Source organism: Eulemur rufifrons, chromosome 21 (assembly GCF_041146395.1).
Source record: "Eulemur rufifrons isolate Redbay chromosome 21, OSU_ERuf_1, whole genome shotgun sequence".
NCBI lineage: Eukaryota > Metazoa > Chordata > Mammalia > Primates > Lemuridae > Eulemur > Eulemur rufifrons.
The window spans coordinates 14,619,182-14,637,523 of NC_091003.1; the positions used below are offsets into that span (position 1 = coordinate 14,619,182).

General features: G+C 50.8%; 1 protein-coding gene across 2 annotated transcripts in view; it reads right to left on the minus strand.

The window, feature by feature from the left end:
- SSH1 (slingshot protein phosphatase 1) overlaps window positions 1–18,342 on the minus strand; it is a 61,784-nt gene that overhangs the window by 39,650 nt on the left and 3,792 nt on the right. For both annotated transcript variants that reach the window (XM_069496799.1, XM_069496801.1), the window contains exon 2: window positions 18,059–18,099. In XM_069496799.1, coding sequence (XP_069352900.1) covers window positions 18,059–18,099 — 41 coding nt within the window. The remainder of the gene's footprint in view (window positions 1–18,058; window positions 18,100–18,342) is intronic.

Genomic DNA, 18,342 nt, shown 5'->3' on the forward strand with positions numbered 1-18,342 from the left:
AAGCAACTCTGCCAGGGCTTACAGGAAGGAAGGGGGTGCAATGAACTGGTGACTTCAGGGACACTTCACAAGGAGGTGGCACTGATCTGCAGGTGAGGGCGAGGAAACTACCACCTGCCCAGGAACATATACCTTTCCAAGATGAAACCAGACTCAGGTCTATGCCCTACACCCACTCTCGTAACCCCTGGAACGCCATTCTACCCGTCCGGAAAGGAAACCAATCAGAGCCGTGATGCCGCCGTCACCTCTGCCTGTGTCCTTCCCAGTGGCTGACCGCGGTGCCGCTGCTTTGGTTCTGCTAAAGCATGTGACACTAACAAGTCAGAATCCAGATCCCGTCTCCAGCTCTTCTTCTCAACATCCGAATGCATCGTGTGTAGGAAAGAAAGAAAAGGAACGATTTTCCGGAAACAGAACTTCAGGACAAGAAGGTTCTGCATCAGAGTTCTTCCACCTGCTGCCCGGGCAACTGGAAGGGGGCCCATGGCATCACCCTGCCCACTGCTGCCACCACGCTTATGGGACGGGACACATCCTTTGGTCCTTCCGCACCAAATGGGAGTGTCGAGGAGTTCCGGGACCGGCACAGCCACACTGACCAGGACGGTGTTGTGCAAGGTGGTTTCTCATCAACAGGACTGTCATTTACCAAATTCCCACCACGCGGCTGAGACTGCACGAGGCGCTCAGCTGTGCCACGTCGTCGGACGCCTGCAGTGCTGCCGGCAGGTGTTGTGTTCTCCATATGCCAAATGAAGGCAGCCAGTCAAAGCTTCTGATGTAGAAACTCCAGACGGCCTGGGCCACCCCCATAATTCTGGTACACATCCAAGTGTAAGAAAATAAAAAGCACTGGTCTGGGAAATCTGTATTTTTTTGGTTCTAATGGATGTTCTACTATAGATACGTTCTGATAGTCCTTTATAGGGCTCAGCCCCGTATTCCACACGCATAAATACGTGGCTCTTTGAATGAATGAGCAGAAGCCTGTTTTTATCAATAAGGGCAAAGATAACCATTATCTTCAAGGACTGGTGATCTGGGTGTGTCCCATGCCACTTAGAAACAGAATTTCCTTAAGAACAGAAACAGCTGGTGTAGAAATATCGCACTGCAGAATATCACATGAACACCCCTGATTTTCAGCTGTGGTTATACATATCCACACCACCTCTGAAACTTCGAGAACACGTTCACACCCAGATCCAACCTTAACATTACCCAATTCGGAAGGTCTGTGATGAATCTTGGGAATCAGCTTTTTACAAAGTTTCAGAGGTGCTTGTGACGCACAGCCAAGGTCAAGAACCCTGGGACTGAATAAGAGAAGACACAGAGAAAACCGGCTTCTCCGCAGGCTTCGTAAAAATACCGTACATACAGCTGCATGATAAATGGTTTCGGCTGGTAAAAGATAACACCAACAAGAACGCATGGTCCTCTCAGAAGGGTGGTAACTACCAAATACTTGCGGAGTCACGAATGTTCTTGTCTTCTAAAAGAGGCCCTGCGTTAATGCTATGAAATGATGACAACAATAACGACAATAGACGAGAGCTTTGATAAACTCTGCTGTGGACGAAACATTCTGGCGAATGTCAACTTATTTGATCTTCACAAAACTCTATGGCACAGACCAAGTAGGCATTAGCATCCCGATTTACACCTAAGGATACAGGGAGTTATTGAAATGGTATGGTTTTAGGATTTCTGACGCTGTACCTTGCAAAAGATCAGAGAATGTGAGCCTAAAGCATAGGCTCTGTAAAGGGTCCCGAATTGACTGGGCTGGCTCAGACACACTGGATTGCTTTCACTGGACAGAATTCACCCTAGACTATACTCGGGTCTCATGGTAACTGCTGAGGGGCCTGTGGTTCGTCCCTTGGACTTGATGGTAATTCTAAGAAAAAAAGGAACTAATGTAAAGTTCTCACCCACAGAAAAGATGGGTGCCAACGAGCAGTCCAGAAAGGAGGTTCTGTTAATTCCACTTAGATTAACAAGTATTTACGGGGCGTCTGCTGTGCCCCGTCAGTGCTAAGCCCTGGGAATTCAGCAACGAAACAGACACGGTTCCTGCTCTACAGCAACGTGACAGTCTCGTGCATCTGACAGGCACAGGACAGTCACGTCAATATAACAGGGCAAGTTCCGCAGCAGAAGAATGTATAGCGTGCTGCAGACACACATACACACAGGGGTCCAGGGAGTCTCCTTGGAAGAAATGATACTGAGCGGGGCCTCAAAAAGGATCAGTCAACAGAGGGCCTCGGGGAGCAGGAAAGTAAGATTATGTTATACGTACCCTACGGCAAACCGAGGAGGATTTGGTTTCTATCATAAAAGGCCCCCTCCTGCATTATTCATAAATGTGAATTTATAAATTATGCTTTATACATCAGTGTCTTATAAGTTTGGTTAGCATAAATCAGTTCGTTTCTCAGAACTTGCTCAACCCTGAGTGAACTCATAAATTCAAGTTTCAGAATGTGCACATCTAAGAACCAAACCTCAGGACTGTGGTTGAGCTGTCAACATAACACATTCTCAGCATCCGAATGCCTGGTATACTATAGGCACTCAGTGCATGCTGTTTTATACCAGTAAAGAATGGCTTCCATCTACACAGTACTTTATGGTTTATAGAGAGCTTGTCCCTACATTTTCCCACTTCATTCCTACAATTCCATTCTTCTGATGAAAGACCCAAGACCAGGAGAAGATAAATAACTTGTCTGTGGTCATATGGCTGACAACAGGCAGAACATGACGGAGAGGCTCCAAGTTCAGTGCTCTCTCTGCAGAATCCACAGGTCAGAGGGCAAGACCATCCAACCTGCCCGAACAGCAGCAGCAGCAGCAGCAGCAGCAGCAGCAGCAGCAGCAGGTAAAGCTGATAAAGACAGACTGATCTCAAAACCACTACTGGTGATGTTTTAGGCCGAGTCAGAACCCCATTCCTCGCAAAGTGAAGTTTACAAAGATGTAAAGGAAATGCAAGCTCACCATCTGGAGAGAGATCAGCTAAAGACTGCAGGTGGAATGGAACATTCTTTCCATGGTTCTCCCACAGGTTCTTCCCTTATTTTGAACTCATGTTTAAAAGCCACAGAAACCCGGAGTTGCACCAAGGTCTTGTTCCTTTTTTTATTGTGTGCTTCATGGTGCAATCTGGCAGGGCCTCGTTCCAAATGCCATTCTCCCGGGTATAAGAAAACAAGGAACTCTAGGGACACACCTGTCAACGAGAGTTCCCCACGATGTTCCCCTGCACACACAGTGCTGAGGACGGAGAAATTCCAGCTCTGCGGGGCATCACATTAATGCTCAGGGAAAGGGGTCACGGACGAGAAATGCTGGCAGGGCTTGTTACAAATATCTGTGCTGCTGGGGCATGTATTGTTTGGCTAGAAGGCGTAGGCTTCTCTCAGAGAGAAGGAATGTCCAAAATATTCCAGACAGTAAGAGACATTCTCTGAGCCAGTTACATAGCTCTCCCTCACACCAACGGGTAGGAGCAAGCAGCTCGACTGACCAGCAAATTGCAAAAGCAGGAATTTTTTTCCCCTGCATAAGTAAGACAGCAAAGGATGTACCCTGACTCGGCTCTGAAAACCTTGGGACAGCTCCTCCCCGGTGCCCTTAAGCCCCGTGGAAGATGCCCCAGCGGGTGCATCTTTCTCTGTGCATCTGGTACACCAGCATCTAAGCCCCCTGAACGGGGGCAGAAGGTATAAAAGCTGCATTGTGCAAGAAACGCCACGGCAGCGGAGACAACCTAACCAGCCAGAAATAACAGGCGCACGAAGGAAATGTTTTTGAAACAACTAAAAAATTCCGAGAACAGATTATTCCAACTGAGCCAGGTTCTCGGCCCCTTCATTGGTGTGCAGCCCCAGCCCATGTTTGTGAGTGACTCATCAAGTCCCAACTTTTTCAGGGTCCCTCCTTCCCAGTGCCTTGGTCAACATGCCAGTTCGGGCCCTCCTCACCCCCATGAGCCAGGCAACACCCACCCAGCCCCACCGTGCACCCAGCTCTGTGCCGGGTACTCAGAATGTCCCTGCGGGGACAGGGCTGACCCAGGGAATGCACACGTTCTCTGTCCGCACTGTCCCATATGGTAGCCACCAGGCATAGGTATCTACTGATGCTTAAAATGCAGGAAGTGTGACCGATGCACTGAATTTGTCACTTTATTTCATTTTAATTAATTTTAATTAGCCACAGGAGGCTAGCAGCTACAGCATAGGACAGCACGGCTCCGGGAACCATCAGCCCTCGAGAGGCCCCTGCCCTCTGTCTCCGGCCTCTAGCTCACTCCGCAGTTTCCTAGCCACGGCTCTCATGACCCTATTTCCCAGCCCCAGAACTTTCAATAATGCGACACCATCCATAGAGTCCAGACTCTTTGTGCTCTCTCGGGCAGCCACAATGAGCCATTATGGCATTAACCTAAATTTCATTCATCTGACATTCCCTGACCTCAAGGGGCTTATAATACAGTTAGAAAAAGTACTTTATAATAAAAACCTTCTGTGTGTTACTTCTTGCACTCTTTCTCCCATTCTGCACATTCTCTGCTCCGTCCCTGGCTACACCGCTGTCCTCACAGATCCTCCGCTCACAGCCTCCTCCCTCCCCCGGTGCCCCCGCATCGTGCCTGCCTTCAGCGTTCGTGTCTTCTCCAGGAATTCTTCCCCCGTGGCCTTAGCTGCAAGCCACGGCTCCTCCCTTTCAACGTCTTCTAGCACCTTCTCTCATCTTGCAGGTGAGGATATGAGGCTTAGGGATAAAGTCACTTGTTCAATAAATATAGCACAAATTCAACCAAATGCAGATTGAAAATGCAGCATTCGAGGCAGGTGGAACTTCCTGAATCTGAGGGTTCTGTAGAGCCGACTTTGGGACTTGAGCACCCACAGATTTTGGTATCCTCAAGGGGGTGGAGGGGGTCCCCAGAACCAATCCTCACGGATCTGAGCAACAACTGCACTTAGAAAGTGGCAGGAACCCAAGTTCCCTGCTTTCCAGATGGTTTCCCGTGACCCACCTGGCTACTGACGGGTGCTGAAGGCATCTTCCTGCCGGTATATTTGAGCTTCACAACGGGATGCGACACGTAGAATTTTTAAACCTCCCTCTGTGCCTGCCAGATAATAAAGTCAAAGTAAACACTGGCAGACACACCGGCCGAGCTGTCCTCCTCTCCGGTCCCAAAGCATCCTATGACGAGCTCACTCTGGCAATCTCTGTGTTGCAGGAACGCTGGGCACTCACCAGACACGGGACGAACTGGACATCACTGCTGTGAGGGGGTCACAGCCACCTGGGGGTCAGGGCCTCTTGGCAACCAAGGGCTTCGAACAACACAACAGCAGCCAAGCTCCCCACACCACCCCGGGCACCTTGAACGTTAAGGCTGTGACTTCTCTGTCTCAGGACCCATCTCAGCGCCCAGGAGACAGTGGGCACTCAGTAAATACAATGCTAAAAATAAACATTTTGGCTGAGCGTCATGCTAAGCACATTACGCACAGTAGCTAATTTCATCCTCAGCATCCGTCTATGACTGTTACATACATAGATAGGGAAGGGGACTCGGAGAGTGCAAGTCACTCGCCCAAGTTCACGTGACCAAGAAGGGGAGAAGCGGGAAGGGGAAAGCAGAGATCTCTGCTCTTAAGTGCTGTATTTCAGCCAAATCGACATCTTGGGAAAACACAGTGTTGAAACAATTCACTTGTTCCCCAACAACTCAGACCTAAAATCACCTGTCGATGCAGATCAGGGCAGGCATCCAAACTGGGGAGGGAGTGTGGTACCCCGAACTGGGGCTCCTGATATTGAGGAGGGTGCGGAGGGCATCTGCGCAGGGAGGGGTGGCAGGAGAGATGGAGACTGCCCACAGGCGGGGCACGGATGAAACACGTACATATTTCAGGGATGAGTTATAAGTATGAGAAGAGAGAAAACTAAAACGAACCCCAAGGTGTTGCATAGGAATTGAGGGTGTCAGTTTGAATTCATGGTTTTCAATGTTTTTTTTTTTTTTTTAATGGAAACAGAGTCTTGCTCTATCACCTGGGCTAGAGTGCAGAGGTGTCATCATAGCCCACTGCAACCTCAAACTCCCAGGCTTAAGCGATCCTCCTGCCTCAGCCTCCCGAGTAGCTGGGACTATAGGTGCACACCACCACACCCGGCTGATTTTTCTATTTTTTGTAGAAACGGGGTCTTGCTATGTTGCTTAGGCTGGTCTTGAACTCCTGATCCTCCCGCCCTGGCCTCCCAAAGTGCTAGAGTTACAGGTGTGAGCCACTGTGCCCAGCCAAGAAAAACTTCTTAATGATGATGGGAAAAAGAATAACTGTCCAATAGAGAAGTCCAGTAAAACCCACCTTGGTGACCAAAGTGAATGTCACCGTAACAGAACAAAAGGAAATCACAAGCCACTTGATGGGCCTCAAAAAGGACACAGAATCCCTCGTGTGTTATTCCTACCAAAGATGTACACCCTGACTCTAATCATATCACACATATCACACGGTGGGATGTTCTACAAGATGACGGTCCTGGACACAACTGCCTGGGACACGACGGACAAAAAGAGACTGAGAAATGTCCCAGCCTGCAGGAGACCCAAGAGATAGGACCACTAAATGCAATGGACACTCCTAAACTGGACCCTTTCACTACAAAGGACGTCATGGGGACACATGACGAATCCCTCGTGGGTCTGAGGATTAGACGGTGGGACAGTGTCAGGATTAACGTTCTGCGTGGCTGGCTGTATCGGGGCTCGTGGGACGATGCCCTTGCCTGCACTCCAGGGCTGAGGAGCGGCAGGCTGGCCACTTACTCTCAAATGGTTCACAAAAAAGTTCTTTGCACTGTCTTTGCAACTTTTCTGTAAGTTTGAAATTATTTCAAAATTAAAAAAAATTATCATTTAAAATGCCACTTAAGGCTGGGCGTGGTGCTCACGCCTGTAATCCTAGTACTCTGGGAGGCCAAGGCAGGTGGATCGTTTGAGCTCAGGAGTTTAAGAACAGCCTGAGCAAGAGCGAGACCCGTCTCTACTAAAAATAGAAAGAAATTATCTGGCCAACTAATATATATATATATATATAGAAAAAATTAGCCGGGCATGGGGGCGCATGCCTGTAGTCCCAGCTACTCGGGAGGCTAAGGCAGGAGGATCCCTTGAGCCCAGGAGTTTGAGGTTGTTGTGAGCTAGGCTGACGCCACGGCACTCTAGCCTGGGCAACAGAGTGAGACTCTGTCTCAACAACAACAACAAAAAAATTCCACTTAGTGGCCGGGCGCGGTGGCTCACGCCTGTAATTCTAGCACTCTGGGAGGCCGAGGTGGGCGGATCGTTTGAGCTCAGGAGTTCGAGACCAGCCTGAGCAAGAGCGAGACCCCATCTCTACTAAAAATAGAAAGAAATTATATGGACAGCTAAAAATATATATAGAAAAAATTAGCCGGGCATGGTGGCGCATGCCTGTAGTCCCAGCTACTCGGGAGGCTGAGACAGGAGGATCGCTTGAGCTCAGGAGTTTGAGGTTGCTATGAGCTAGGCTAACGCCACGGCACTCACTCTAGCCTGGGCAACAGAGTGAGACTCTGTCTCAAAAAAAAAAAAAAAATTCCACTTAGTTAGATTTGTGTAAAACACTAATCGTCATTTTTCTTTATGGGTAGGTGATAAAAGCTGAGATCATTCTACTGATCATTGTTATTGACGTATTTCCTGGCTCTCCTCTTCCATCTCTTGGATACTATTTCGCTCATCAACTGAGCTCTTTCCCTGCCTCAGGACCATTTTCCCTCCGTGTTTTCCAGAACAGAAGCGGCCTTGCTCCATGCACACAGCAGCAGAGAATGATGGCGGGCTCTGCTCTCCTAGGTCCTCTTGGTCTCTGCGTGTCCAGATTTGAGGGCCTCTGCCTCACATACACAGCCCTGGCCCATGGAAGACCTAATTTTAGCCTTTTCCTGCTCTGCAACCACATGTTTGGAACAGCAGGGGTCAACTTGCCCATGCGAGCCTCCCATTGTGAAGGGCACGCGAAGCCAGGATGCCGCAGCCCTGCAGGATGTGACTCAGCATCCTGTTCTCAGTGTTCGGGGCGGCCAGTAGCTTTGGCACCAAGCACTGCTGCTGACTTCACCTCCAAAGACTACAAACACCCGGGTTAGTTGGTGAGATGGGCATGGAGCCTCGGCTCTCCCCGTGGGCTGCAGGGCCAGAGCTAAGACAACCTTCTTGTCCATCCATCATGCTATGAACACCCACAGGCACCTATCAGGAAGAGTTCTTCAGAGGAACGGACCTGCCGGTATTTTAAGGCCACCATGAATCAAGAAACTCATCTTGTTTCCCTCTTAGCTTTGACTACTAGGAAGCTCAAAGTCAGACTTGTGGCCAAACTCTAATAACTGTACCAATGTTATGCCATGCATTCCATGTCCAAACCTTCCCCAGACCTCAGTTTATCCTCTATTCTCTCCATGTTCCAATTTTCTCACTAATGTTAAACTCTATTGTTCCCTATGAATTTTATAAGCCGCTTCAAAGCCCTTTTGGAAGGAGCTATGGTAGATACAGAATACACGTTACCCCGGGGTGGTGGGGGTGGTAAGGACTCTTTTTTACTCAACACAGAATCCCCAGCATTGAGCACAGAACCCATTTATAGGCACTGAACACACATTGGCTGAATTGATAAACAAAGCAAATAACTAAATAAAAACCACCTCCATGACCAGGCTGCTCAACAAGAGATACTTCTCCCTCCCACCCCAACGTGGTGGGGCCTGCCCGGGGCCTGGGGTGCTGTTTCCTTAGGGAGCCCTCTTGCTTCAGGGGCAGCTGACAGTTCGGTGGCCTCAACTCCAGACCTAAAGAGCCAGACTCCCGCCCGCAACAGGCACGGCACGGCCCAGGCTGGCCTGGGCGTGCGGGAAGTGACAAGTGATTTCCAGAGGTGGCAGCCAGCCTGGCTCTCTCCAGACCACACCAACGGTCCCCTCCCTGGTGGGAATTCCGACCGGGCCCAGATTTGGGGAAACATGAAACACGCCTTGAAAACTCCTGGCAAGCACGTGCCAGGCCCTGACTGGGAACGACTTCTGGGGGCGCAGGGGTCGCCCCCCTCAGGGAGAGACCCGGCGCATCCTAACACGGGACCTCCTGACAGCCTTCTCCGAAACAAAGTCTTTTAAAAAATAGCTTCGAAAGTAACCATGCAAGGGAAAAGAAGAGAAAAGGAAAGAAACAAATAAAATCTGTAAATACAAAGGCGCACAAGAATAACGTTTCCGAGATAGAAGCCAGGTACAAGTGTCAGCGAAACTTGGAGAGAAGCAGGCCAATCACTGGGCTTTTCTTTTCCCCTCAGGTGCCACTTGGGCTAACCGTGGTCTTTCGTGGTAAAATTGCCTCAAGTCCGACCCCGGAGGGGGAGAGGGGCGGCAGGAGGGGCTCTCATGAATCACCACCAATGACAATCACGGTTACGGAGAGTCAGGTGTGGGCCAGACACCACACGGGGGGCGAGACCCTCTCTAAACCTCACAAGGGCCCCGGGACTGGGGTGGGCTTTCCCTCAGCTTGGAGGAGGCAGGTGGCTGGCCCGGGGCCACAGTCACACAAGCAAGTGGCGAGGCCTGTGACCCAATTCAGAGGCCTGCTCTGTCCGTGCAAGGCTCCCCCTGCGTGACCTCTGTCATTAACGCGGTCTCTGGGGACGCACTACCATTCCGCCCCCACCCTCTCATCAGCACGCCACCCCACGCTGCAAAGCAGGAGTTCCCACCCCGGCCCGATCACCCAGCTCGCCTTCAAAGTGGCCACTCCTTATTTTGATTAAGCCTTTTTGATTAATCCCGGTTTCTCATTTTCAGCCTTCTCTGAAGCAGAATGACTCTTGCGGACGTCCTCCTCATCTTGGGAAGTTTCTAGTAACTCGTCCAGATCCAGTGATCTGACCACAGCACAACATACGCTAAAGACGGCTCCAAAGGCGGAGTCTCGTCTGTCTACACGGCAGGCAGCGTGCCTGTGGCCCTGCTCCCGAGGGTGGGGCGCGCCAGCTAACCGCTCCCTGAGGGGGAGGCGGGTCCCAGCAAGGGGTCAGTGCTCTCCACCCCAGCCTTAAACCATAACCCCGACACGGCCAGACACCCCACGGTTGTGCGGCCTCGCTCTCCCTGTGGGAACAAGCCTCTTGACAGTCTGTTACAACTGGAGAGCAAACGATGAGAAGCGCCATATAAACACAGAACTCGACTGGTGGGTCTGAGGCCTCTCTTACATTTGGAAACCTTAATGTAATCTTGTCCTTTCACTTTACACGGAAGGAAACAGAGGCCCAGAGAGGTTAAGTGACTTGCCTAAGGGTGCACAGCAGACGATACATCTCAAGACAGAGCCTAGGGTTTCTGACTCCCTCTCCAGCTCTGTGCCATTTACCATGAGAATGATTACAGGTACCACCGTCATCCCGAGCAGAGCTCGCATGCGCACACGCTCCCTTGGCGTGCTAAGCGTGTCAGAAGAATGAGCCCAGGGCCCCGTGGCATTCTTCTCAAGTCTAAGTACTGGTATTTTGAAAGTTTAATGAAACCTACCAGACTCTGAGCAAAAATTCACTTTCAGTTAACCTTAATAAGTTTAATTAAGTTCCAATCAAATCAAATTAACTCTTCCCCTCTCTGTCCTCATTTGTCTCCACTCTAGGATGAGTTTTCTAATTAAAAGCGTATAGATACATGTTGAAGGCAAATTCTGATTTTAAAGTCAAATGTTCCAATGAACTGCAGAAATGATATAATACTCGAGTTAAACTGAAAGGAACAGCCAAAGAGTATGAAGGTTCTAGAATTTTAAAAGTTTGTGTGCCCCAGTATTTAAAATTGGGTGTCGATGGGAGGCCACCACTTAAAAAGCCACGGGGGCAGTGGGGGGGGGGACAGGAAGGGACAAGCTGAACACAAATTTGCATGTCTGCTGTGAGGGACTGGGGCAGAAAGGCGGAAGGTTCTTGAGGCAGAGGGACCTGCATTCAAACCCTGGCTCTCCGAACTATCATAGTTGCTTAAAATGAGGAGAGTCCCTGCGTTGCAGGCTTGTCATGATGACAAAATGAGATCAAGGACAGGCACAAAGTCCCAAGCCCAGAGCCTGCACCCAGCAGAAGCTGGCCGTGTTAGTCCCCGGATTCCCAGGTGGTGGCAGGTGAGGGTGATACATGACAACTCCTGCTTTAGGTAGAGCCCAGGGAGGTGATGGGACTCGCCCAAAGCACACAGTGCACGGTGGTGCCGCTAAGGGCTCAAGCAGCAAGAATGGATGCAAAGCCGTGGTTCTTCCGGATAATTCCACTCTGCCTCCTGGTGAGAGCGCTAACATGTCGGGAGGAGGCCAAGCAGAGATGGCTCTTGAATTCTGAGGGTCAGGGCGCAGGTTCTGGAATCAATGCGACATGGGGTCTTGGCTCCACCACTTACTACGGTACGAAATCAGGCCGCTGAATCTCTGAGGCTTAGCCGTCTCCTCCAGAGGAAGAGCATTCACATGGTGCCTTCCTTACGGGATTTTTGCATAGATCAAATGACACAATGCACACAAGTCACCTAACAGAGCGGGGCACCAGTCAAGTGTTTGTTCCAGGTCATCTCCTCCGTTCCTGCTTTATTTTTTCGCCTTGTGGACACACTACTCTTGTGCTTGTTTATCTTACTGTCTTGTATCCCCCAACAGAATGTGAGCTGGAAAGGCAGGGATTCTGTTTCGTCCCTTGCTCTATTCCCAGCTCCCGGAACAGTGCCTGGCACACAGTAGGAGCTTAGTAAACGTCTGCTGAATGCATGGCTCACAGGTAAACGGAAGAGGACGGAGGGCTACTGAGACTGATCTAACGGGACCTGTTCCACCGGGCCATACGGAGAAGCAGTGCAGAAAAATCTCTCTGTCCTTTGCTTCCTGCATGTCCAAGGCCACTTTTGGTTGCTCAATGCAGAACAGAATATTCAATATACGAGTCCTCTGGGGCCCATCTAGTGTGTACGAGGTGCTGCGAGGCGGGAGGTGAGGAAGGCCCTTCCCCAGAGTGGCTCACAGTGCTGAGGGCAAGACCAGCTTCTTGCTCAAGGGCCTGCGCTCCAAAGGGCCCCACGCTTGGTTTAATTCTATGCTGTTGCCATCTTGAAATTCTCAATGATTTTTTAACATGGGGCTCCACAATGTCCACTTTGTACAGGGCTCCACAAACTACCTGGCCAGTCCTGCATCGTAGGGAACATTTATGTGCATACGTACATATGCTACAAAACAAGTCCCAAGTCCCAAGGAAACACTAAGGAGAGAAAAATGCCTCGGGGAAGAGAAAGGAAGAATCACGAATCTTCCCTGACAGAAGCTGTACAGGGAGGTACAGGCAGGCAGGGGGCATTTGCTGAATGTCTACCGAGGGATAAGAGGTTCGTGTCACTGTCACGTTTGATTCTGACAGCAACCCTACAGGCTGTGTATTACTTTGCCCATTTGCACTGAGGCCTGCCCAGGGTCCTGCGACAGCGCAGCGAGGAGGGGAAGGAGGGGGCGGGAGCCAATCCCAGGCCCGTCCCTCCCCACGGCCAAAGCTCGTGGAGGAAACCGTCAGGATCCATGAAGGTGGGTATTCCAGACGCCAACAGACACAAGGTCGGGAAACCTGAGAGATGCTAAACCTCAGAGTACGAGCAACACCTGGGTGCTGAGCAGAGAGGGGCCGGCATTTGCTGGTGTGGTGGTCTGACCCTGTGGGGCTCTCTCCCCGTGTTCCCGGCCTCTCCCCATGGGCACTGGGCTCCCGCCCCCATCACATAACCACCTGTTCCGTCTGTAACACTAAATGGAGACCTACCTGTTTACATGTGTGTTCTCTGGGGCATCTCAAGCACACACACACACACACACACACACACTCTGACTGGTGGGCCCTAGGGGAGCCCCTCTCCCTGCATGTGGGCAGGACCGGGAACAAGATGGGACAGCCATTCCTGTGATCACAGTCCTTTCTAAGGCCCTGTGGCAGCAGACTCCCATTGGCCTTGAAGGAGCAAGCCACCGTGACTTCTACAGCCACCAGAAAATGAATTTGGCCAAGAACTACATGAGCTTGGAAGAAGGACCCCAAACTTCAGATGAGACCCAGCAAGCCTTGTGAGAGGACCCAGCTACACCGTGTCCTGACCCACGGAATCTGCGAGATAATAAACGTGTACTGTTTTCACCTTTGCGTGTGTGGCAGCTTGTTACACCGCGATAGATAACTGATACGGTGACCCACACACGTGTCCATCTCTAGCACAGAACCTGGACGCGGCAGGTGCTCGACACCTCCTGGCAGCACGTAACTGGACAGACTGTCAACAGGCAACAAAGCCCAGGCTGAGATAAACCACGGAGAAAGGCAGAGAGGAACCCCAGAGGGGGACGGGGGCAAGAGCAGGGGGGCTCTGTGGAGACAGGGAAGTGTGGTCTGCAGAGAGGATGGGACAACCCCGACCCTGACACCGGGGGGTCGGGGAGGAGTCACAGCCACGCGTCGGAAGGCTGTAAGGAGGACGGGGTCCCTTGGGGAATTCCAGGTCAAGACCAAAAGGGGAAGGGAGAGTAGGGAGAAAGGCCGAGGTGTAGGAGAGTTTTAACACCTTACCACCGAAACCCAATAACACAGAGACGACAAGATCCTGCTGCTCCGGCCCGAACGGTTGCTTGGGCAGGCAATCGCAAAGAACAAAACTAAAAGAATTCTCAGGACCACTTTCAAGCGCTTGACTTGGAAACGCTGGATTAAAAAAAAAAAAATTCACTCCTCATCCACACTCTGGGGACAACACAACCGTATTATCTCCCCGGTGCCCTGCCTGGCGTCCACCCACTCCGTCTCATGCCAGAGCGAGCCGGCTCCCAGGATGGCGAGGGAGCCAGGAGCTGCTGCCAACAGGGCCGTCTGCTCACCGGTTCCCACAGTCCGAGCAGCACGGCTTCCATAAAGGTGCCGCGAGGGGCCGGCGGCAGTCTGCACGTGCACGGAGCAGGGGAGAGGAGGGAGAGAACTGGATCTCCACGGGGCAGGGGAGAGGAGGGAGAGAACTGGATCTCCACGGGGCAGGGGAGAGGAGGGAGAGAACTGGATCTCCACGGGGCAGGGGAGAGGAGGGAGAGAACTGGATCTCCACGGGGCAGGGGAGAGGAGGGAGAGAACTGGATCTCCACGGGGCAGGGGAGAGGAGGGAGAGAACTGGATCTCCACGGGGCAGGGGAGAGGAGGGAGAGAACTGGATCTCCACGGGGCAGGGGAGAGGAGGGAGAGAACTGGATCTCCACGGGGCAGGGGAGAGGAGGGAGAGAACTGGATCTCCACGGGGCAGGGGAGAGGAGGGAGAGAACTGGATCTCCACGGGGCAGCGGAGAGGAGGGAGAGAACTGGATCTCCACGGGGCAGGGGAGAGGAGGGAGAGAACTGGATCTCCACGGGGCAGGGGAGAGGAGGGAGAGAACTGGATCTCCACCACCCGGCATCGATCATCGGCACTCTGGGCAGGAGACAATCAGTTCCTGAGAACTTCCCAGAAGGTCTTCAGAGAAACTGTCTGAATTACAACACTGACTCCTCAAAGCGTGCGTTCTTACTTGCATCTTACGGGATGGCAGCCGGGTGGAGGATGCAGGCTGCCCAAGTCACGGAGCATCCACGGTGGGGCCCTCTCAGGCCTGGACGCAGCAGCGGCAGGGAGCTGGCCCCTCTGTCCTCCGTGCTGTGAACCAACACCGCACGAGACAGAATGTAGCACCTGAGCCCACCGGGGACCTCATTCTGTGCAACGAGCTTCCCGCAAACGACTCGACAACCCTGGAAAGTCGTAGTGTCATCTCCGTTCTACAGGTGGAAGGTCTAAGACCCAGAGAGGTCAAGGAACTCGGCTACTAGGGCAGGAGCCAGATGTTCCAGGTCTGCCCAACTCCAAACCCCACTCTCTTTCCTCTGCGCCTCACTATTTCTCATACGCATCTGCAATTTACCGCAGGGTCAAAAGACACCCATTTAAACTGTACAAATGCTATGTGCGGGAAGACAGCCAAGGCCCGGTCACTGAGGGATGTACCAACAGTTAGGAAGGTGACAAAAGCACATATACCTGCCACATAAGGCAGGTGCGGTACCTGACACAGAGGGAGAGACCAAGAGCTCCCTGCTTTCTCTGAAGTAGAAGTCACAGATGTCCAGGGTGGGAGCAATTTCCACTGACCGTGAGGACTATGGCCGAGTGAAGAAGGGATTGGCTTAGGGACAGAGAGTGATCAGGGAACAGGGGCAGTCCTGATGGGGAGGGAGGAAGGGCCAGCAATGCAGAATGAGGGTGGGACACAGGGAGACCCAAGCCCTCGGGGTGATATACGTGGTAGGGGGACAGGTCAATGGGTGGCCGTGCGATGCAACAGGGAGGTGTGAGGACCTGAATGACAGCACCACCAGGGAGACCTGGGAAGAAGACAGCAGGTGAGACTCCCCATGATTCAGCAATTTACCACAAACGGATGAGTCAAAGCTGACTTCCCCGGATGACCCAAAAGATAAAACTGTGAGTTACGGACAAAGAAAAGAGGAGAGAGGAATCGCCCCCAGTTTTCTCCCTCCCAGCACCCGTCAGAGAGGAAATAATGGCAGTTTCTCTCCAGGCTCCATTGGAAGCAAAGAGAAATCTCCTCTCCCTAACTCTCCTCCACCTAAACAAACAAAAGCAACGACTCTTCCATAACTTTTTTCTCCAGGAGAGACTTCGAGAGAAGAGACCTAAAATGCAAATTAACACGTGGATGTGAAAGGGTTTTAATCAAAGCATAAACCAGGAAAACAGAGTGTATCTAGTTTGGGGAGGAGGGTTGGAGGATTGTGCCCTCTGCCTAAAAAGTGGAGCGAAATGTCAAGGTGAGTAAAGAGGGACTTAAAAGGGAACAGGGGGAGGGGGGAACAAGCCCAGAGCCCAGGTCCCCGACTCCAGCCGAGGGTCTCCCAGCAGTCACGGTGGCATTGGGAACCTGCTAAAAGCAGCAAAGAGGGACTCTCAGGGGTCAGAATGACCCGACATCCCACAAGGCACCTACCACAAGTTAGCAGGTTCTGGCCCTGGCACTGCCTCTAACCACCTGGGTGCCCTTCGGCAGGTTCCCTCACCTGTCTGTCCCAGACAGCCGATTCGACTAACCTGGTCTCCAGGAAGGTGGCACGGTATGATCAACTGGGATGTTAGAGGTGGCAGAGGCCTCACTTAGAATATAGCATTTCCCACATGCAATCTCGGGCCTCAGGTTCTTTACCTATCAACTGGGAAAATACCCTCCTAGGGTTGTTCTGAGGATTAAATACGGCAATGTATATCACTGCAAAAGTGTCATTTCCCATCCCTCTGTAAGATCCTCTGCAGCTCCAAACTAGGCAGAGAGAAAGGGACCTTTTAGCATCGAGAAGGGGCCACCACAACACATTTTCATATCACTGCCATTTTTAAGTTCTTATTGACTGCAAAGGACTCCAAACACTATGCTGTCAGCTCATTAAAGGTAATTAAAAAATAAAAATAGCTCTTTGCCCCAAAGGCAGTCTAAGTGAGAGGGCTCAATGCTATCTCATGGACAAGAGAAAGAGATGGCCTCGAGGGGTGGAAGGGATCCCTCCCCCAGGAAGGGGCTGGAGGGGTGCTCAGAGGCCAGCTAGGCGCCTGGGGCTGCAGATGCCCAGTAAGCTCCTCCCCCAGGTCCCCCTCCCCCAAACTGTCCCCAGCCTCCCAGCCTCCACCCAGACAGTCAGATCTACAACACGGCCCATTACTGCCCCCACTTGGGGAGTCCAGCTGTTCCCAGCCTGCAAACCCTGACCCAGGCCCTGACCAACCAAAAACCCCAGGGTGAAAAGGCAAATGTGTCCTTGGTCTCCGGAGAACATTAAAAACGAGGCTCCAGCAACTCTTTGGCGTTTGCAGGCTAGTATTTCCCTACTCACATAATCTTGAGAAATAACGTGTGCCACAATAAAAGCGAATATTTTCCCTCCCTGCACTCAAACACGCAGAGACTTCAAAGAAAGGCTAAGCATATTTCTACCACTTTTGCATGAGAGTTTAACCAGGAGAACATCCTGCTCTCAGTAATGAACAGCTGACCCCAATTTCTGAACACACATTTCCTTTTCCAATTAATTTTCCTCCTCCTCCTAAGATAAAACAGACTTTAAAATATATATATATATATATCCCTGAAAGTTTGTTTACTTTTTTTAAACTCTGAGGTCACAGTTTAAGACTGGTTCCTTGGTGCAAAGGAATACATTATATAATGAAGTTGCTGAATCATCTGTAAACCAACAAAATACCCAAACAAAGAGTAGGCCTTAATTTTTTGGCAAACAAAAACAAAAATGTTTTTGGTGTCCACTAGTGAATGTAGCAACTGAGGACTACATCCTAAGAAATCTTTTGTGGGGGAGGAAAAAAAAAAAGAAATCTTTTAAATGAGCATAGCTAAAGATTACTCATGAGCACATGTAAACCACCCTGAATGGATAAACCTAGGAGGTTGAGGACCTGTTTCAAACTGGCAAAGTGTTTACCTCCAATGGACTATCTTACGAAAAGCGGGATGAGAAAGCGGGGGTATAGCATAATGGTTAATTCTTTTTTTAAGGCAGAGGAAAAATCTGCAAGAAAATCCCCAAAAATACTCACAATGGTAATGCCAGGGTGGTAGAGGAAGGACAATTATTTCCCTTCCTTTCCAAATGTTATATGATGTTATTAAGGGTGGTTAGAGTCAAACAGGTATAATTTTGTATACTTTTTAAAGCACTACTTTTGTATGTGCTTTATATATACTTTTTTAGGCAAGAAAAAAACAGATGTATTCTTTTTGAGGGTTTTTCCTTTGAGAAAGGAACGAGAGTTATTTCCTTACCTGCTTGGAAGAAAGACTTAAGAATAAAATTAAAAGTCTGCTTACCTGAGGTTTAGTTTTCGATCTTCGTCGCTGCCAGCCTCCAGCTACGGAGAAAGAAAGAGAACATCACACCACAGACACCACTGCCCACAGGCCTCAGACGGCAGCCTCACGCTTTCTACCCTGGTGTCGGAACAAGATAAAGATGTCCAAGAAACCTGGCTCCTTCTAAACGGGCGCGCCCTTTCCTCACCCACGCTGGCCTGTCCTGAGTAATTTCCATGGAGGAATCTGCAGGTTTCCAAATGTTTACCCGCATTCCTGCCGCAGTCCGGGGGCCTGATTCC